Source organism: Oncorhynchus tshawytscha, linkage group LG03 (assembly GCF_018296145.1).
Source record: "Oncorhynchus tshawytscha isolate Ot180627B linkage group LG03, Otsh_v2.0, whole genome shotgun sequence".
NCBI lineage: Eukaryota > Metazoa > Chordata > Actinopteri > Salmoniformes > Salmonidae > Oncorhynchus > Oncorhynchus tshawytscha.
The window spans coordinates 43,130,414-43,151,855 of NC_056431.1; the positions used below are offsets into that span (position 1 = coordinate 43,130,414).

Below are 21,442 nucleotides of genomic sequence, written 5' to 3' on the forward strand. Positions count from 1 at the left end.
TTTGAAGAGATGGTAATTGGGTCTAAGTAGGTGTTTGGCATTTGGTAGTCTAAATTCAATGTATTTGTCTTTACTGCCATTTCCCGGAAGTAAGACTCTTCCCACACACCAACTCACTTTCCTCAGCTTCAGAAGCATCTACATTCACCAAATATTGTGTGGTTATCCTTAGATATAGGGTACGTTCGTAAATTCACACTGGAGTGCCAGAGTGTGCTCTGGGCATTCTTAAATTCAGAGCGTTCAGGGCGCACACTGGATACTTCTGGCCGAGGAGTAGGGTTGATCAGACATAATTGCAGTCAAGCACTCAAGCTAGATGGCTAAATGTCCAGTGTTGTACCCTGAACATAAATGAGAGAACATCTCACTCTATTTCTATCGCCCTAGCAGAGCTGGTTAGGCTGTTATCTTACTGCTGGCAATAATTGAATTACGCTTTTTTGCTGACGTTTACTGACACCGGCCATATTCAACGGATGTTGAGCATTTGTAAAATTCATCAATCATTCTGCACGTGTTGAGCGTTCGTAAAATTCATCAGTTATTCTGTGCTCTGGCACATGCAGACGAGAGTGCTCTGAAATCGGAGTAAATAGCCAGAGTGAATATATGAACGCACCCATATTCTCGAGACTTGCCCAGAGGGAATTGTTGATATGTTGTCAGTTATTTATTCTAGAGAACGTTTTCTTCAGAAACATTTTCCAAAAATGCTTTTTACATACACCGTACATGTCTTTAGTATTTTACAGAAAGAAAAATTGTAAATTAATTTATCCACAATCTGCCCTGATTAAGTCCACTTCTGGAGTGTCATAACAAAATAGAACCAAAATATTAACGCTGACTTAGTGTCCTGAAAAATGTATTTCTTGGATATGCAAATACGTGTATATTTACTGAGACTTGGCATATTTTAATGTACCAGTAGCCTAATGACCATTGAGCTTTGTTAATGACCCATAACATGTCTTTCAAATGGTTTTCTTTCCAATAGTATTTGAAAAGTCATCTATGAAGTTTAAGTTATAAGAACAGCATGTACATTATGCCAATTACCAGTGTATTGAGAAATAATATTGAAAGGTTCACATACACACCGTAATGGGGAATAGTGAACTACATGTAGTTCAATTAGTAATTTAATTAGCTTGGTGGTAGTTGAACTAAATTCAAATCTTGGTAGTGTTTTCAGTAGTTAATTCCTTTTTTCCATGTAACTAGTGGAACTACACACTACTATTTTTTGCAAAAATAGTTGAAAAGGCAAGAGTTCTTTTATTATTCGTAATCAGACCTGCCTAATTTTCAATTTTTTTTGTGTTTAATCGGCTAAATTACGCATTATGTAAACATCTGACTCCAGAGTGATGTGTTCTTGCAATTTGTAGTCTATGACATTTCACATTTGATCATTTTTCATGAAGTAGTTTGGATGGAGTGAACTACTTTTTCAAAGTAACTTTAGTTCAGTAAACTATATATTTCTTAGGGGTAGCTTTAATGTAGATTAGCTTCTTCCAGAGTGAAGTAATTGGTAGTTTGGTAAACTATGTCTTCAGAGCAGCTTCCCCAACACTGCATGCACACACACTAATGGAAATTGTATGCAGTAACTTCATGTTTTGTAAAGAGTTGATATTAAGAATATAGAATGAATATTCCAACAGTAACTGTTTAGTTTTTACTTTTTCAGTTATGGACATATAAGAGAATGGCTGTTCTACTATTCATATATGCCTATTTCAACTAGAAGATGTACTATAGACCATTCCTGTATTAATACAAAAGGTCACTTCCACAACTCTGAGCTTGTGCTGTAGGCTAAGTACCAAGAAGGAGAGGAGAACAGACATGGTGAATTGTGTCACTTGTTGATCCTACTTGACAAGACTCCTAACTGGGCACCGGAGTATTCCTCCCCCGAATGGCTACCGCGTCCACGTCTTTTCTTTACCCCCTCAAGCATCGGACACTTTATGAATACCATCTGCCAGGGTGACTTGGCAAACAGGAATATGTTGGGATATGTCGCAGAGTCCAAAATGTTCGGCGAGTGGCACATTTTCAGTCATTCCTTTTCTTCAGGCTAAAAACTCAAGCTTGGACTTTGATTCTAGTGTAAACCTCAACGTTAAACGTCGTGTAATGCTCTTTACTGAGCCATCTGATAAGTTATTCTGTAGCTACCGGTTTTGCTTGAATATTTGACCATTCAATATTTGACCGACAGTTCGCTCTCTTATTGTATGACTATACATGACATTCACACGCTACATAATCTAGCATAGCTCAAATTAATATACAGCTATGCTCACTTATTTCTGAAGGGTAGACCTATACCGCGTCTTATGTAGGCGACATTCTGTTATTCTTCTAAGTAGCCTGATTGGATGCGGTGCTTATGAGAGAGGTATAGGATACGTTCCTCCGCTATTTGTAACCCAGCAACCGTCTCAATGAATGGCTGGCTGAACAAATCCTATTATTTTAAGAATTGACACCATTATTAGATCAGACCTATCCCGCAGAGTCGACTATTTCCAATATTGCCTGAGACAAAGTGACTGCAAGATAATACTTTTTTGGGGGGGGGTGGCACACGGAGAGGTCTAGCTTTGTAGCTGGAGTAAATCAAAGTGAGTTTTGCAACTGACACAAATAGACGCATACTTTATGTGCCAAATGACAAATTCATAATTTGTTCTCAGAATGCCTGCTGCTTTGCAATGTTTCACTCATGTAATAATTGCATGGCTTTGGGGTTTGACAGAAAGATCCGTTCTACGTACATGTGCCAACTAAAAAGGGTTCCACCCTCTACCTGAAAGGAGCGCACCTGGATCCAACGAGACGGAAGTAGTTTGGAGAGATTGAGAAACGCTCCACAACTGTACCGACTCTATTCTTTTGGGGCAACAATTTATCTGGAAATCCGCATATTTTGAAGAGGATTTTCTTTTAGCGATATTCTTGACATAAATTAATTGACTTTTTTTCATCAAGGGTTTTGATTGCAGTTCCCATCCGTATTATGTAATGTCCAGGTAAGTCACATTATTTTTCCGAAAAGAATGTTAAACTGCAGTGCTATGACGAGTACATTGTATAGTAGCCTGATCTATCCTGTCGTTTAGGAGACAGTAAAACGTTTCTCCAACTCTTTTAATGGACAAAGTACAAGAGCCAAAAAATCACATATCTTGTTACTTTCCTGCTTTCACGTGTGGAAGTTCATAATTGAAATAGCATGTAACAGTTCATTCTGTTCACAGCTTTGAAGAAAAACGTTTTTTTTCCATGCATGTGAGACTGAGTTATGATCTTGCTTGTTGCCTCTGTTCATTTGGCACATTTGTCACATTTCTTTCTAATTAACTTTTTAAGGTTACCTCCTTGCAACTGACTGTGTGTTTGGTGAAGTGCTGTGTCAAATAAATCTACCCCACCCATCTCCAGAAGAATGAGTGGTCTCCGCAGAGTTTTCCGAAGGCGATTACACCCCTTGAAACTGGTGATAGTGGCCCTTACCTTTGTCACATTTTTGTTCCTTATACAACGTGAGGTAGTAAGCCAAAGTCCCACACAAGAAGAGCCCTGGCTGAAGGAGATAGCGGTCAAGCGGGATGCCGTGCTGGGCATGGTGATGGGGGCCGTCAATAACTTCAGGGATGCCATGCCAAAGATGCAGATCAGAGCCCCAGTGCGCCAGCAGGAGACTGCAGGGGACTTTTCCTGTTTGTCAGGGACGTACACGGCTGCTGAGCTGAGGCCAGTCCTAGAGCGTCCACCTCAGGACCCCAACGACCCCGGAGCCTCTGGGAAGCCCTTTCACACAGACAAACTGAGCCCTGCTGAACAGAAGGAGAAGGATCGGGGAGAGGAGAAACACTGCTTTAACCTCTACGCCAGTGACCACATCTCTCTCAGCCGTGACCTGGGCCCTGACACCAGACCACCGGAGTATGTTATTTCTCAATAATTAACTAGCCATTTTTGTGCTGTTATGGTAGCTTTCACAGTTGTTTCCATATGCATGCTCTAAAATGTATTGCCGCAGTGGCATATGCTTCAGTTCAAACCAACATGGACATGTAAAAATGTCTAGTAAATCTTGGGGTCAGTGGCCCTGTTTATTATGAAAATTCTATCATTATAGGTTCTGTTGTAAAACAATCTAATGTGAAGCGAACATCTCGAAGGAGGTTTCTCCTCATCACATAGCAGCTCCACCGTGTGGTGTTCAATAGAACCATTCCTCTGTAGAGGGATTCAGTTTCCATATATTTATATGTCTTGTCTCAGTGGCTCAGTATGAAACCAAAGTCACATACTGAATGACCACAGAAGGAAGGAGAAAACAACATTATATAATGTGTCTCCAACGGACATGATGGTTTTAACCCAAACAAGTCTTTGATATTTTCTTTTAGTTATTGAGGAAAATTTCACTCCAGAGTTTTTCTGTCTGAAACATTGTTTCAGCATGTGTGCCCAGTAACTGTGACTGGGGGACTGTGTCTGATTTTGTTTGCATTTTCAAGGGAGTCTCATATCCCAATGACACAACTGAAACATGCATCCCTTTAAGGGAGGACTTCAGATGTTTCAGCCACAGCCCTGCACTGAAAGCCCTCCCAGGGACCATAAAAGACACCACCTAATTTTGTTATTTTCTTTCGCAGATGTATCGAGCAAACATTCAAGCGTTGTCCACCCTTGCTGACCACCAGCGTGATCATTGTGTTTCACAACGAAGGCTGGAGTACTCTGCTGAGGACGGTGTACAGCGTCCTCCACACCTCCCCTGCCATCTTCCTCAAGGAGATCATCCTGGTGGACGATGCCAGTGTGGATGGTAAGGAACTAACCAGCCGGCCAGGCAGATGGCAGGACCACCGTGTTCTCACTTTTAATTTTAGTCAGGCATCCTGCTTGGCGGCCCACTGGTGTGCCATGAAATGTGCAGGCTGGCGCCCTGGCTTCTTGTGGAGGGGGTTATAGCAGGAAGCAGCACTGCTAGTGAATGCCTTCCTAAGAGGGACTAGCTAGTCTGTGGAGAATTGAGTCAGAGTTTGCTCTTGTAAACAGGCGTCAGGCTGAGGGAAACAAGGCCGAGGGAAAATAGGATGGTCATTCCACCTCCAAAAAGCATAAGAAAGATGATTTTAACACCATCATCTTAGATTGTTCTGAAATCGTTTCTGTAATTAGAAACCAATAGGATTAGCATTTATGCAACATTATTTTGTTGAAATATAATTTTATCTCTGAGAAATTAAGCTAATTGATAACACCACAATTTGCCATTTTAATTTATAGGATCCATATATAGTACCTAACATCCGATTTGGACCAAACTTTTTTCTAACAATGAGTTAGAAATGAAGCGGGCCTCCCGAATGAAGGCACCACCTTGTGGCGTACCTGGCGCCTGCAAGCTGACTTCGGTTGCCAGCTGGACGGTGTTTCCTCCTACACATTGGTGCAGCTGGCTTCCGGGTTAAGCGAGCAGTGTGTCAAGAAGCAGTGCAGCTTGGCAGGGTTGTGTTTCGGAGGACACGTGGCTCTTGACCTTCGCCTCTACCGAGTCCGTAGGGGAGTTGCAGCGATGGGACAAAACTGTAACTACGAGTTGGATGCCATGAAATTGGGGAGAAAAAGGGGTGAAAGTATACTTTATTACAATTTTTATGAAGAATCTAAAGACATTTTCAAAAGCCCCCCCCACACACACACACACACACCATGCCAATCCCATCCCGACAACAAGTATATAGTATCACTTCTCTGTGTCTGACAAGTACTAGCTGAGCTGCAGCTCAGAGCATTGATTTTTCATCCTATGTAATGTATTCTCAGTGAATTTGGTGAGTTTCTTTCCCCTGTTTAGTGAAATTAGTCATTGAAGTTGTTTGGTTTATGTCCCATCCTACATCCTGGTTCTGACCACTAGATGGTGCTGTTCCTGCTATTAGGTGATTATTTTCTAAATAATTTTTGTACCTAACATCTAATTTGGACCAAAATGTTTTGTAGAAACGAGAAAGACATGAACTGACGAATCCAAAGAAATTATCTATAATTATTGAACATTATGTGAATCCTGTACATTTAAAATGGCAAATTTGTGTGCAATCAATAAGCTAAATTCTCAGATATCAAATTCTAGTTTAATAAAATGTTTCCAAAATGCTTATCTTGTCTGTTTCTAACTACAGAAATGTTTTCAGGACATCTGAGATGGTGGGTCTCATGGCTTGCTGATATGACATGGAACTCCCCAGGATGTTTTGCTAAAGGAAATAGTCAAATGTTAGTGAACCGGGAGAGATGGGTTAGTATGGAGACAACTGAGGGTTGTAAATAAGATTAGAGAGTACTGTATATGTGAGTGACGATAGCTGTAAATAGCAGTAGAAGGTGTATTGTTGGCAGTTAGGGGTGGTAGGTTTGAAATAAAATGGAGGGATTAGAAATTCTGCAAACCATTATTTTTGATATAACCCCAAAACTATCTGCAATATTATACCTGTGATTCCCCGCAGGCAATGCAACCCCACTGAGTGACACTCAAAACTCTGTCATTTGTTGGGAATAGCCTGCTATTAGATGAAAGCCAGGCATCTCACTCACTCTTTCATTCACTCCGTTGAAGTGTAAGCTTCCACACTGGGGGGCCAAGTTGAGGTAGAGGCCTACTCCCCCGGAAACAGTCACTGCACTGAGGTAGGAATTTTAGCAGAAGATGAAATGACCTGATCATTTCATTGTATTTTGCTTATTGTTTTTTTTACATTTTAAAGCTTTTTTTCTGTAGGTCGCTCTAGTAAGTCCTCTCGTATTCAACCTGATTGACACTGTCCATTTATAGATTGGCAGTTCCACAGCTAATGCAGTTGGCTAATTTCCTTTCACAGATGCATTGAAAGAGGAGCTGGATGAGTATTTGAAGCGGCTGCACATTGTGCGCGTGGTACGTCAGCGGGAGAGAAAGGGCCTGATCACTGCTCGGCTGCTGGGAGCCTCTGTGGCCACTGGAGACATCCTCACCTTCCTCGATGCTCACTGTTAGTCCACACACACACACACACGCACACACCATAGCAGTGACGTCAAAACAGCTGAGTCATCAGACTGGAACAACCAGAACAGCTCAGCCTTTTAGACATTTGTTAATCCACCTACACACTAATACTCAGAATACTAGCAAAATTCACATGCTGTTTAGGGCAAGGCAGTAATGCACACAACATATTATTGTTATTAGACTGTAACATGTCTTCTGTTTTTGCGGTGGCTGCTTCCAGGTGGCCTGGTAAAATATCAAATGAGTTACATTTATTTGTTCAGCTCACAGGTGATTTAACTTGTGGTATTTTAGGTATATTCTCAAAGTGATTTGCTTTTGTACCACAGGCTTCCATGTTCTTTGTCGATAAAGTGTTTCACATTTAAAATGCAATGCTATTTAGTGGTCGTATTGTTCGGCTGATGGTGAATGCGTATCCAACAGGTGAATGCTTCAATGGCTGGCTGGAGCCTCTACTGGCCAGGATAGCAGAGAATTACACTGCGGTAGTGAGTCCTGACATCACAACCATTGACCTCAACACCTTTGAGTTTATGAAGCCCTCGCCATACGGACAGAACCACAACCGTGGTAACTTTGACTGGGGCCTGTCCTTTGGCTGGGAGAGTCTACCGGACCACGAGAAACAACGGAGAAAGGATGAGACTTATCCTATCAAGTGAGAAGAACTATGTGAATGCCTACTTTCAGGCATGTCAAACACCTCTGTGTATTCCTTGATAGGTGGTTGTGAATGGTCTATTCCTCAGCTGAGTGTAAAAAAAAAAGAGAAAAAAAAGATCTGGAACCTCTATTCAGTGGAATTCTTTTTCTTCACAGGACACCAACTTTTGCTGGGGGACTCTTCTCTATCTCCAAGGACTACTTCTATCTTATCGGAAGCTATGATGAGCAAATGGAAATCTGGGGAGGGGAGAATATCGAAATGTCTTTCAGAGTAAGAAAGGGATCACTTGCTTTTCTACATAGATAGATGGACAACAGCATGTGTTAGGGTGTCATCAGTGCTATTGTAAGTGATTCATCCTGTTTTCATATTATGCAGCAATACCGGTTACAGTATAGTCATCATGCCTAGTATTTCTAACAGTGCTGGGTGTGTTACCTCCGTCTGTCTGCCTGCCTGTCTGTAGGTGTGGCAGTGTGGGGGTCAGCTAGAAATAATCCCTTGCTCCATCGTGGGTCATGTGTTCCGCACCAAGAGTCCGCACACCTTCCCCAAGGGCACCCAGGTGATCGCACGCAACCAGGTGCGGCTGGCCGAGGTCTGGATGGATGACTACAAGGAAATCTTCTACCGACGCAACCAACAAGCTGCACAGCTGGCCAAAGACGTATGTGGTATTTCTGAGTGACATTGTTATATTTTTGTACATTTAAACTCAGATAGGCAGGCTGATAACCCCAGAAATAGGACAGGCGTTCTAAAACCATTAATCCATCCCCTACAGCAGGGATGGGTAACTCGCGTCTGGTCCCCCTTTTGAAGGCCCCCGTGTGTGTATTTTATTTATTTACAGTATACCAATTAAGAATTAATATTGAGTTGCACCACCCCTGCTGTAGGGGTTGAGGTCAGGGCTCTGTGCAGGCCAGTCAACTTCTTCCACACTGATCTCGACAAACCATTTCTGTATGGACCTCGCTTGGTGCACAGGGGCATTGTCATGCTGAGACAGGAAAGGGCCTTCCCCAAACTGAAAGGTGGCATCCTATGATTGTGCCACGTTGAAAATCACTGAGCTCTTAAGTAAGACTATTCTACTGCCAGAAACCGGTGTGGCTGAAATAGTCAAATCCACTCATTTGAAGGGGTGTCCACATAATTTTGTACATATAGTGTGTGAGAGATATATATGTGGTGTGTGTGTGTGTGTGTATGTATGTATGTATGTATGTATGTATGTATGTATAAATGACTGAACAACTTACTGTTTAGAATGGTAGAATACACAAGATGCAATTTCAAAATTTGGTTGAGCATCAGCAGTTTTCATCTTGTTATATCAGTCTCTGATAGTCTGTCAATTAGTCAATGTCAACAAACATTTTGTAGATTGGAAGGTTAGTTTAGCGGGCAGATATCTAAACTTGTTTTCATGGTCGAATTACCGGCCAGGTGGCCCCCATTGATTTTGTTAGTCAGTCTCACTCAGATATCCTATTATACACGGCTAACCTTTCTCTCCACTTTATGGGAGAATGTATAGAATTGCAGCAAACTTGCTTTAAAACTGCAACAGTTTCTCTACACCATGGCAAAATATGTAGAACTGCACGAAATCATTGACATTTTTATCTCAGTTTATATTTTTGTCGTAGGCCCCACCGCCAGCAAAGTTGCCCACCCCTGCCCAACAGTAATGTTTTCACAGTAGCAGTTTGCTCTGGACATACTGATGTTCTCAGTCTGACTGCAGATTAGTTATTATCCCACTTGTAAGGGAACATTATTATAAGCCTTCCTCCCCTCGGCAGCCTCCTGTGCCACACTCTGGGCCTAGGCCGTCTGTTGGTTACGTATAGTCTGGACAAAGTCTGAACAAGGTCACATATGCAAACACATTCTCCAGAAGGGAACATCAATTTTGATGTCCATTGTACAGTAAGTGCAATGGACATTGTATGAGATGTGAAATAAGAAGAATTGACTAATATCCTTCGTGACTGAGAGAAATCCATTTGAGGAAAACCTTCTGTGCTCAAGGCTATTAGTAGGTTATAGTTGTTAACAGGCAGGATGTCTCTAATAGCTTCAGGGAGCACAGCTACAGCAGTTATCAGCACACACACTGCTGTTTATATCATCTGCGTCACTGTCGCTCTCATTACTGAAAGCCTGTCTGGAGAAGATTTCTCAGTTCCTTGAAATACTCTGCGTTTGTACTGTGTGTGAATCAATAACTGAGTAATGTCTGTTCTGCACTCTTTTGAAATGTTGAACGCTGGGTTGATTCCATGAATGAATTTAAATGAAGCAAAGAGAGGGAAAAGGCAGACATTTCTGGACTAGAGGGTTCATCATTTGCAATGGTATTTCAGCTGAGTTGTCTTATGTACAGATTTAGGATCTTAATTTGAGCCAGTTTGCTACAGCAGGAAAATAACGAAATTCGGAAGCCTTTTTAATACTCAAATACACTATGAGCATTGCAGGAAAGTTCTCCTGCAACGGGAGGATCAAATTAAGATTCTACATCTGTATGTGTACAAAATAGTTTTGGTGCGTGCAAATGACTTGAAACGGGATTGGGTAGACTGAAACTCTGCCATACATGGTGCTGTCTTTCGAGCCGTCACCCATCAAGTCAATCAATCAATCAAACTTTATTTTTCACATGTGCCGAGTACAACAAGTGTAGACCTTAACGTGAAATGCTTAGATACAAGCCCTTAACCAACGGTGCAGTTCAAGAAGAGTTAAGATAATATTTACCAAATAACCTAAAGTAAAGATTTTTTTTAAAATAACAATAAATAAATACATAAAAATTAAATATATAAAAAATACATAGTAACACAATTACATAACAATAACGATGATATTTGCGGGGGTACAGGTTATTTGAGGTAAATTTTCATGTACAGTTGAAGTCGGAAGTTTACATACACTTAGGTTGGAGTCATTAAAACTAGTTATTCAACCACTCTACCAATTTCTTGTTAACAAACTATAGTTTTGGCAAGTCAGTTAGGACATCTACTGTGTGCATGACACAAGTAATTTTTCAAGCAATTGTTTACAGACAGTTAATAAGTGAAATAATCTATCACAATTCCAGTGGGTCAGAAGTTTACATACACTAAGTTAACTGTGCCTTTTTAAACAGCTTGGAAAATTTCAGAAAATGTTGTCATGGCTTCAGAAGCTTCTGATAGGCTAAATGACATCATTTGAGTCAATTGGAGGTGTACCTGTGGATGTATTTCAAGGCCTACCTTCAAACTCAGTGCCTCTTTGCTTGACATCATGGGAGAGTCAAAAGAAATCAGCCAAGACCTCAGAAAAAAATTGTATACCTCCACAAATCTGGTTCATCCTTGGAAGCAATTTCCAAATGCCTGAAGGTACCACGTTCATCTGTACAAGCAATAGCACGCGAGTATTAACACCATGGGACCACGCAGCCATCATACCACTCAGGAAGGAGATGCGTTCTGTCTCCTAGAAATGAACTTACTTTGGTGCGAAAAGTGCAAATCAATCCCAGAACAACAGCAAAGGAACTTGTGAAGATGCTGGAGGAAACGGGTACAAAAGTATCTATATCCACAGTTAAACAAGTCCTATATCGACATAACCTGAAAGGCCGCTCAGCGAGGAAGAAGCCACTGCTCCATAACCGCCATAAAAAAGCCAGACGACGGTTTGCAACTGCACATGGGGACAAATATCATACTTTTTGGAGAAATGTCCTCTGGTCTGATAAAACAAAAATAGAACTATTTGGCAGAAATTACATCGTTATGTTGGAGGAAAAAGGGGGAGGCTTGCAAGCAGAAGAACACCATCCCAACCGTGAAGCATGGGGGTGGCAGCATCATGTTGTGGGGGTGCTTTGCTGCATGAGGGACTGGTGCACTTTACAAAATAGATGGCATCATGAGGAGAGGAAAGGTATGTTGATTTATTGAAGCAACATCTCAAGACATCAGTCAGGAAATTAAAGCTTGGTCGCAAACGGGTCTTCCAAATGGACAATGACCCAAGCATACTTCCAAAGTTGTGGCAAAATGGCTTAAGGACAACAAATTCAAGGTAGTGGAGTTGCCATCACCAAGCCCTGACTTCAATCCCATTGAAAATCTGTTGGCAGAACTGAAAAAGCATGTACGAGCAAGGAGACCTACAAACCTGACTCAGTTACACCTGCTCTGTCAGGAGGAATAGGCCAAAATTCACCCAACTTATTGTGGGAAGCTTGTGGAAGGCTACCTGAAACGTTTGACCCAAGTTAAACAATTTAAAAAGGCAATGCTATCAAATACTAGGTGTATATAAACTTCTGACCCACTTGGAATGTGATGAAAGAAAAATCTGAAATAAATCATTCTCTCTACTATTATTCTGACATCTCACATTCTTAAAATAAAATTCAAATAAAGTGGTAATCCTAACTGACCTCAGACAGGGAATTTTTACTAGGATTAAATTTCAGGAATTTTGAAAAACTGAGTTTAAATGTATTTGGCTAAGGTGTATGTAAACCTCTGACTTCAACTGTAGGTAGGGGTGAAGTGACTGCATATATAAAAGAAATCGAGCAGCAGTGTGCAAACAAATGGATGGTGGGGGGGGTAAAAGTAATAGTCAAGGTGGCCATTTGATAAAACACCCACGTCATAGACTGTTCTATGACAATTTTATGGCTTTTCTCTGACAGCGCCTATTATATAGGTCTACCCTCTGTAGTGACTTGCACTCTGATGGCGAGCAGTTGCCAAACCAGGCAGTGCGGATGTTACCTGTATTCCATGGCTTCTGGTTGGGATATGTACGTACGGTCACTGGGTCGACGACATCGTTGACGCACCCAGTGACTGCGGTGGTATACTCCTCAATGCCATTGGATGAATCCCGGTCAGGATGCTCTTGATGGCACAGCTGTAGAACGTTTTGAGGATCTGGGGACCCATGCCACATATTTTCAGTCTCCTGATGGGGAAAGGTTTTGTCGTGCCTTCTTCATGACTGTTTTGGTGTGTTTGGACCATGATAGTTCTTTGGTGTTGTGGACACTAAGGAACTTAACTCTTGACCCGCTCTCCTACAGCCCCATTGATGTTAATGGGGACCTGTTTGGCCTACCTTTTCCTGTAGTCCACGATCATCTCCTTTGTCTTGCTCACATTGAGGGAGAGGTTGTTGTCCTGGCACCAATCTGCCAGGTCTCTGACCTCCTCCCTGTAGGCTGTCTCATCGTTGTCGGTGATCAGGCCTACCACTGTTGTGTCGTCAGCAAACTTCATGATGGTGTTGGAGTCATGTTTGGCCATGCAGTTGTAGGTGAACAGGGAGTACAGGAGGGGACTAAGTACACACCCCCGAGGGGCCCCAGTGTTGAGGATCAGTGTGGCAGACGTGTTGTTATCTACCCTTACCATCTGGGGGTCGCCCGTCAGGAAGTCCAGGATCCAGTTGCAGAGGGAGGTGTTTATTCCCATGGTCCTTAGCTTAGTGAAGACCTTTGTGTGGACTATGGTGTTGAAAGCTGAGCTGTAGTCAATGAACAGCATTCTCACATGGGTGTTCCTTTTGTCTAGGTCGGAAAGGGCCGTGTGGAGTGCGATTGCGTCATCTGTGGATCTGTTGGGGTGGTATGCTAATTGGAGTGAGTCTAGGGTGCCTGGGAGGATGCTGTTATGAGCCATGACCAGCCTTTAAAAGCACTTCATGGCTACCGACATGAGTTCTACGGGGAGGTTATCATTTAGGCAGGTTACCTTTCCTACCTTGGGCACAGGGACTATGGTGGTCTGCTTGAAACATGTTGCTATTACAGACTCAGTCAGGGAGAGGTTGAAAATGTCAATGAAGACACTTGCCAGTTGGTCCATGCATGCCCTGAGTACAGGTCCTGGTAATCTGGCCCTGCAGCTTTGTGAATATTCGCCTGTTTAAAGGTCTTGCTCACATTGACTACTGAGAGTGTTATCACACAGTCATCCAGAACAGCTGGTGCTTTCGGGCATGCTTCAGTGTTGCCTTTTATGCTCGCTTTGAGGCAAGCATTTAGCTCATCTGGTAGGCTCGCTTCGCTGGGGAGCTCGCTGCTGGGTTTCCAACAATAATAGTTTTCAAGCCCTGCCACACCTGATGAGCGTCAGAGCCGGTGTAGTAGGATTCAATCTTAATCCTGTATTGACACTTTGCTTGTTTGATTGTTCATCTGAGGGCATAGCGGGACTTCTTATTAGCGTCCCGCTCCTTGAAAGCAGCAGCTCTAGCCTTTAGCTCAATGCGGATGTTACCTGTATTCCATGGCTTCTGGTTGGGATATGTACGTACGGTCACTGGGGGGGACGTTGTCGACGCACCCAATGACTGCGGTGGTATACTCCTCAATGCCATTGGATGAATCCCGGAACATATTCCAGTCTGTGCTACTAAAACAGTCCTGTAGCGTAGCATCCGCGTCATCTGACCACTTCCGTAATTGGCGAGTCACTGGTACTTCCTGTTTTAGCTTGTAAGCAGGAAACAGGAGGATAGAATTGTGGTCAGGTTTTCCAAATGTAGGGCGGGGGAGAGCTTTGTATGCATCTCTTTGTATGGAGTAAAGGTGGTATAGAGTCTTTTTTATTTTCCTCTGGTGGCACTTGACAATTTTGTAAAACTGATTTAAGTTTGCATGCATTACAGTCCCCGGCCACTAGGAGCACCGCTTCTGGGTGAGCATTTTCTTGTTTGCTTATGGCCTTACAGAGTTGGTTGAGTGCGGCCTTAGTGCCAGCATCGGTCTGTGGTGGTAAGTAGACGGCTACAAATAATATAGATGAGAACTCTCTTGGTAGATAGTGGGGTCTACAGCTTATCATAAGGTACTCCATGCGAGCAATACCTCGATACTTCTTTAATATTAGACATTGCCCAGATCCCCCACCCCTAGCTTCTCTGTTCTGCCAGTGCATGGAAAATCCTGCCAGCTCTATATTATCCGTGTCGTCATTCATCCACGACTCGGTGAAACATAAGATGTCCTGTTGGTAGGATAATCGTAATCATAGGTCATCAATTTTATTTTCCAATGATTGCATGTTAGCGAAGTAGGATGGGTGGGAGTTTACTCTCTCGCCTACGGATTCTCAGAAGGCAGCCCGATCTGCGTCCCTTTTTCCTCCGTCTTTTCTTCACGCAAATGATGGGGATCTGGACCTGTTCCCTGGAGAGCAGTACATCCTTCTCGTCGGACTCGTTAAAGGAAAAAGTTTTTGTTCCAGTTTGTGGTGAGTAGCAATTCTGATGTCCAGAAGATATTTTTGGTCATAAGAGACTGTAGCAGCAACGTTTATATACAGAATAAGTTTAAAAAAGAAGTTACAAACAACGCAAATCAAACTAACAAAATAGCACAATTGGTTAGCATGTAAGACCTCAGCCATCCTCTTCGGCGCCATCTTCAACCATGGAGCTCCAGCGCTAGACGGGCTGTGGGGAAGTGGTAATGGAGGCTTCCCTCCCAGTTCAAAGCCTGGGTAGTGTGAGTAATTAAGAAAGTTCCCCTCTTTAATGGCTGCTGCCTGGAATTGTTTCCACAGAGGGCCTTCGGAGATGTCGCGCAGCGTGTGGACCTCCGGGAGCGGCTGCAGTGCAAGAGCTTCTCCTGGTATTTGAAGAACGTGTATCCAGAGGTCTTCATGCCCGATCTCAACCCACTCCACTTTGGCTCGGTAAGCCCCTACGTCATTATCCCCTCTCCTAGGCTCTTTCCTGACCACAGAGAGATACAGTATGTCTGGCCACAGTGGGTTTCCATTTAGCAGCTCCAGAGGGCTCAGAGGAGGGCTCCAGGCCAGGGGAGTGAGCAGCTTCGCACCACTTAAGGTAGACGCAGCTGTGCTTGTTTGAACCGCTTGTGTGGCTCACTGAAATCCCTTTCCTTGTGCCTCCAGGTGAAGAATGTAGGTAAAGACTCGTGTCTGGATGCAGGGGAGAACAACGAGGGAGGGAAGCGGCTGATCTTGTATCCATGCCACGGACTCGGAGGAAACCAGGTCAGAGGGAAGGGAATAAAGTGACTGGGTTCAGTCATGAAGGAATTAAGTACTTTGTCTGTCACTTTTGAAATCAAGAGGATGACTCATCGAGCTCTTTGTGATCCCTCAGTATTTTGAGTACTCGACCCATCACGAGATCCGGCACAATATTCAGAAGGAGCTGTGTTTGCATGGGACGGAGGCAGACGTGAAGCTGGAAGACTGCCAGTATAAAGGCCGCATCACATTTGTAGGAGCAGAACAGAAGTGGGAGTTAAGGGAGGTGAGACCAAAGACGCACATCTCTACTCTAATGGGCTCAGTCAAGATTTCTACTTGAAGTCCTGGGGTTCATCCTTTTGACTGTGAAATAATACCAAATTGTTGGGGATGATGATGCCTGCTTCTCTTTCATTATCTTCACCATAGACGTGGATGTTAGTTATTTCCTACTGAGGATGTTGGTGACTAATCTGTTTCTTCTCTCTGCGTAGAACCAGTTATTCTTCATCCCAGGATGGAATCGGTGTCTGAGTGCCCGTCATGAGCACCCCTCCTTGGTTGCCTGTAACCCCTCAGACAGATACCAACTGTGGCTCTTTGTCTGAGGACATGACACATGGACCTCGGCACTAGTGATGACGTGTGCCCTGGGCATTCTAGGACCTTTAGAACAAGTAGCAATTGGCGTGCATTTTTAAACATATTATCAAATTGAATGTGTATTTATTTTTAAATGTAGAAGAACTGCTGCTGGAAAGTTGGGGATTTTGAGGAGAATATGCAACCTCGGGAAGGAAGCATTCAAACTGATACTGAAGAATTAAAAAGGAATACACTTTTTTATTTTTATCACGGTTTGGGTTAAGGGATTATTTTTCTTCTGCCATTCAAGCCAACCGCTGCTTGTGGATTGACGGCACTACCTGGGACTGGAATTAGTGACTTTGGATGGGTACTTAATGAAGAGATTTCCACTTGTCTTTTGTCTCTTCTGTTTCTGTCTTACTCCAGAGGGAAATCAACATTCCATTTGATTTTATTTAATTACAAAGGCTTGTTCTTTATTGCCTACACTGAATAATTTATTAATGCAGTAGATATGTGAAAACCAACAGCAAAATGGAATCTCAAACAATGCAATAGTGAACGTGCCTTTTGCATGAACAGAATAGCTAAGACTGTATGCACCAAAGACTCGTCAAGGGTTACTTTTGTATTAAAAGAAATGTTTGTATTATAGGTTATTCAATATCTACCACTACTGCCTCTTTTTGTTATGCAAAGTAATTATATCAGGAAGGTACTAGACATGCATTCTCCCTTAACACCGCTAGAGGGTCTGATTCCCCTCTCACCCAGCTGGTTTTCCTCACAAGCCAATTGAGGATCAGAGGCGCTGTCCATAGAGTGCCTCTGGTTATCTTGTGTATATGCTGTACTTTATGAACAGCTAATTATGATTTAAATGTAAATTCTCAAGTTGCATTTTAACCAAGGGGCTTGAGTTGTGTGCTACTGTTATATTTGGCATCCCAAATTCATAATAATCTGGTATTTGCAAGATAAGTAATCTTTTCTTTTGCTTCTCCGTATTGCTTTGATGGGGCGTTCAGAGGTGTTTTAATCATAAGTATGTTTACCTTTCTGGGACAGGCTTTAGTAACGTAACATTTTCAAACACAATTCCACAGTCACAGAGGTGGTATTTGAAACAATCTGTTGTGTACAGTTTGACTGCATACCCCCCAAAAATGTAACTTTCTATCTCTACAAGAATAGCTGGATTTTTCTTAGGCCCCAGCCCCCAGGTACTTTAAACAAAACATTTAATAAAGTAAACTAATGTTTTAGATGTCAGGGAATAATGTAAGGTTGACACATCTTAACAAGAGGTACTTTTGGATAGTTTAGTTCTTTGTAATGTATTTTTCTATGCTTGACAACGCATTTAGAAAAACATTTTTCTTTAGAATAAAATGCATTTACATGTTTTTGTATAATGTTCATGGGATCTGAAGAAAGGGAAACATTTTAAGCTTTGTTTACAACATGGAATATATGATTGTAGTTTTGATTCAAGTCTGAGTTCCCGGTATCCCACAGACATCAGTGTTTTGATCCAAGGATGTGGGATAGATTTGTATAAACTGTTTGTGTCAGTGTTAACTGACAATGGAATGTTAGAATTTTGTTGAATTTAGGGATATGCCTGGTCCTAGAACCGAATGCCCTCGTGACTGAGTTTTCTATTTGGATACTTGAGGTTTTTCATTTCTTATGTTCAACAGGAGAGGGCGCTGTGCACAAAATAATTCATCCTTGACGCATCCCTGTCCATAATTTTTACTGGGCCTTCAGTTATTGCAGGTGTACCCTTTCTCTAAACACACGTACAGCAGATTTTTTTTTTTTTACAGAAAGAGTTCAAGCTAAAATCATTAAACATATGAAGAGAAGTAACACATGGTTTCATTTTATTTCCAATTGATGTATTGTTAAAAAGCAGAAACACAACAAAAACAAAACAATTTGGCTTTATCTAACGTTAAGAAACCAAAACACATATTGAAACATTTATACCATTTTGGGCAAAAAAGATTGTTTCACAGAAGCAAACATGATAGTAACCAACATAATGAAATCAGGCATATATGGAGCTGTACAATTCACAACCATCATAAAACAAGTGAAATTTAAGACCAAAACATGTTTTTATTCAATACAGACTGTTCAGTATACCACAAATACACATTTAAATATCATTCATAATAAGCACTGAAAATCATACACACAGCAGAATGACTCAACTGGATACAATGTCACTGTATTTAGCCTTCTCTTAAATGCTTTGGCACTGATACTAAGTCATACTAATACAGTGACACTGATTCCCTGACAGCTGGATACACTTTACTTTGCCACTGAGGTGGTAACATTCTTACTCACCTCAGTGAGGAGTCAGGAGCAGAAACTTAAATCAAGTAGTAATCACATACAGGAGTGTATGAGCATGTTGGGTGACTACTCCCACTTTAGGCTTCGAATAGGACAAGGATACATGCAGGGGTTCCCACTCTTTTTTTATGGTGAGGGAATGTTGGTATTTAATTGTAAAGGCTGTTTGGAGTCATTGCTGTCCCTAGCATTTCAGAACAGTTAAAGCAATACATATCTGGAAGAATTTAGTTCAATGGCCTTTACTTGTAAGTTATTTGAAGGTGGTCACAGTTATTTACAGATTTTTGGCTAATTATACTTTCCTACCAATCACCTGTGCTGATCAGTCATTTCTTAACTTGGTGCTGATATGAATCATTGGTGTGATTTAACCTTTGATTGTCCAACCTCATGTTTTTTTATTTTTTATATATAGATATTTTTTTTACAGTAACTGAGATCTGCATTTCATGCGCAACACTGATGTGGCTCTCAAGACTATGACGTGTAGTGATCGTTTGAGCTGTCGTAAACACTTCCACGTGTAAGTTTCATTTTGCATTTCCTGTTACCATTGCACCGTTCAATAATTGCGTCACACAATGTTTGTGCAGACACAAACATCAATCTCATGTATTTACGGTCAGTCGTCATACGAGAATGGAATGTGGAGCTAAATATGTCCTTGAAATCATTCCCCTGTCCAACTCAGCAATATAGTGTCCTCAGTTAAAAGAGCTACATATTTTTATATTGACATGTATTTGAAATGAGGCCCCATAAAATAGTATTTATTGATTGGATAGTTGTATATGATCTTTGAGAAATGAAGGTCATAGTGCCGCCTTAGTATATCACCATCACAAAAGTGCAAACAGCTGTGAATCATTTAGACTTCAACGTCACCCATGAAATAATGCTCTTAGCATTACAATTCCAAATAAATAACTAAACGTTGTAGTCCGTTTCAAGCTTTTCCAAACAATGTAAAAGATCACAGGCGACAACACAATAAAGGTTTGTACAGTACATTAATACAGATTTTATAAACCCAAATTGAACATGGTCAATTTCTCATAAATGCCATTTGAAAGACCCAAAATAACATGCATTTATAAATATCAAACCATTTATAAGTATACACGTACTTCAGAACCAATAAATAAACTGGGGACAATTCATTTTTTGCACATTTGACATATAGACATAGAAAAGTTCCCATTCACAATATATCCTTAAAACTTTACCTTTAAAATGACAAGATACATTGCACGGGCGTACAGCTTTCAGTTTTTGTTGACTGATTCCATCTCGCAGTTTAGAATACTAGAAATCAGGGGTTTCATTTGAAATGTTTCTCATCATGGAACCTGCAGCTAAATAATGTCAATCTAATGTATGGTCTTGTAAATGACTTGGTAAGTTGAGCTCCCAATTAAAAGGCCATATTCTCCATAAATAACACTTGGTCAGCCTTGTTCATTAAGAAAAGACAACATGAAGCCTACACAGACAGGTGAGTTAGGCCCACTAAACTGGTGCGACCTGGGGGAGATTCTCTGCTAATGCAGGGATCTTTGTGCTGACTGCTAAAGAAGGCCCTTCAAACAGACCATTAACGCTAGACACTTCCTTTGGCTGCTCTGCCACAAAACACTTCTTATTGTTCAGGTAGTTGTTGTGGAACTCCATCTGGCTGAGGCCCCCAGGCTGCTCAGGGAATGTTCCTTTAGACGGGACCATGTTGTTCTCCAGGTCAGGTGTGCAGCAGCCCATGGCTGTGGTTGCTGCTGTGCCATTGGTCAGGGTGAAGCGCTGATTGGCGTACTGTTCCTCAGCCTGGCGGGGGTAATCTGTGTACTGCTCTGCAATGTCGACGGCCATGTTAAATGGTTCTTGTGGCACGGCACCGTTAGTAGTGCTTACTGTGTGTGGGAATGATAAGACCTCTCTATAGGGTTCACTGGGTTGGCTGGCTGTCCCGTTGGCTGAGGCAACAGCACTGGGAGTCTCCAACTGATAATAATCTGTTGGGGAGCTGAATAAATAAGAGTTTCCATTTATGTGGTCTTCAATGTGGTTGTCGTGTGGCAGAATGGCATCAGAGTAACACAACACAGAGGACAGGGGGGCAACCTCCGTGTTGGCGACAGGCGGCTTGCTGACTCCATTCTCAAAGTCCTCCGACGTGTCCTCCTCATCGCCATCCTCTTCCTCAGAGTCACTGTTCGCCAAGCTCTGAGTGCTGGAGTCAGACAGTCCACTGCATAAACTGCTGCTGTCCTCTTCATCCTCGTCATCTTCCTCATTCTCCTCATCATCCTCATCTTCGTCTTCATCATCCAGAGGCTCGTCCATGTCGTCAGCAGTCTGGAGGTGCATGATGGCAGACTGTTGGACTGTTGGGTCTGACAGAGAGTATTGGGTCTGGACCAGCGGGTTGCCATAGCCGTTGCTTTCGCCATGGTAACCGTTGGCAGGGGAGGCCTGCTGCTGCTCGCGGCTCTTCTCCAGCTCTAGCTTCATGATGGTGTGCAGGAAGTGGGTCCGCACGCGGATGGGGTTAAACTCCACCCGACCGGCCGCGTTGCTACAGCCCTCCTTGGTACAGCCACAGGGAAAAGACATGCGGTCCACCTGTAGATTGGACCACCGTGGGTTATATGACCATATATTCTGCAGTTTGCATGTAATAGATTAATGAATGTA

The 21,442-nt window shown here is 42.2% G+C and overlaps 2 protein-coding genes across 5 annotated transcripts in view; one reads left to right on the plus strand and one right to left on the minus strand.

Annotated features, from left to right (window-relative positions):
• The first annotated feature begins 1,864 nt into the window (after positions 1-1,864).
• On the plus strand, positions 1,865-18,258 carry LOC112236218 (polypeptide N-acetylgalactosaminyltransferase 3). The gene is made up of 12 exons (XM_024404801.2): positions 1,865-2,642; positions 2,777-3,050; positions 3,391-3,966; positions 4,689-4,861; positions 6,924-7,073; positions 7,520-7,754; positions 7,916-8,033; positions 8,230-8,430; positions 15,356-15,487; positions 15,710-15,811; positions 15,924-16,076; positions 16,288-18,258. The coding sequence occupies exons 3-12, from the start codon at positions 3,467-3,469 to the stop codon at positions 16,399-16,401; spliced, it is 1,878 nt and encodes a 625-aa protein (XP_024260569.1). The 5' UTR covers positions 1,865-2,642; positions 2,777-3,050; positions 3,391-3,466; the 3' UTR covers positions 16,402-18,258.
• The window catches only part of LOC112236229 (cysteine/serine-rich nuclear protein 3), a 32,510-nt gene continuing 29,321 nt past the window's right edge, over positions 18,254-21,442 (minus strand). For all 4 annotated transcript variants that reach the window (XM_024404817.2, XM_024404830.2, XM_024404810.2 and 1 more), the window contains one exon: positions 18,254-21,370. In XM_024404817.2, the coding sequence (XP_024260585.1) occupies positions 20,264-21,370 (1,107 nt within the window). In that variant the 3' untranslated portion in view covers positions 18,254-20,263. The remainder of the gene's footprint in view (positions 21,371-21,442) is intronic.

What these genes read in the sequence shown, in the direction of transcription:
- LOC112236218 (XM_024404801.2), top strand. Translation starts at nt 3,467, where the DNA reads ATGAGTGGTCTCCGCAGAGTTTTCCGAAGGCGATTACACCCCTTGAAA. An exon ending in ACCCACTCCACTTTGGCTCG is followed by an intron (nt 15,488 to 15,709) that starts GTAAGCCCCTAC and finishes TTGTGCCTCCAG; the next exon opens with GTGAAGAATGTAGGTAAAGA. An exon ending in AGAAGTGGGAGTTAAGGGAG is followed by an intron (nt 16,077 to 16,287) that starts GTGAGACCAAAG and finishes CTCTCTGCGTAG; the next exon opens with AACCAGTTATTCTTCATCCC.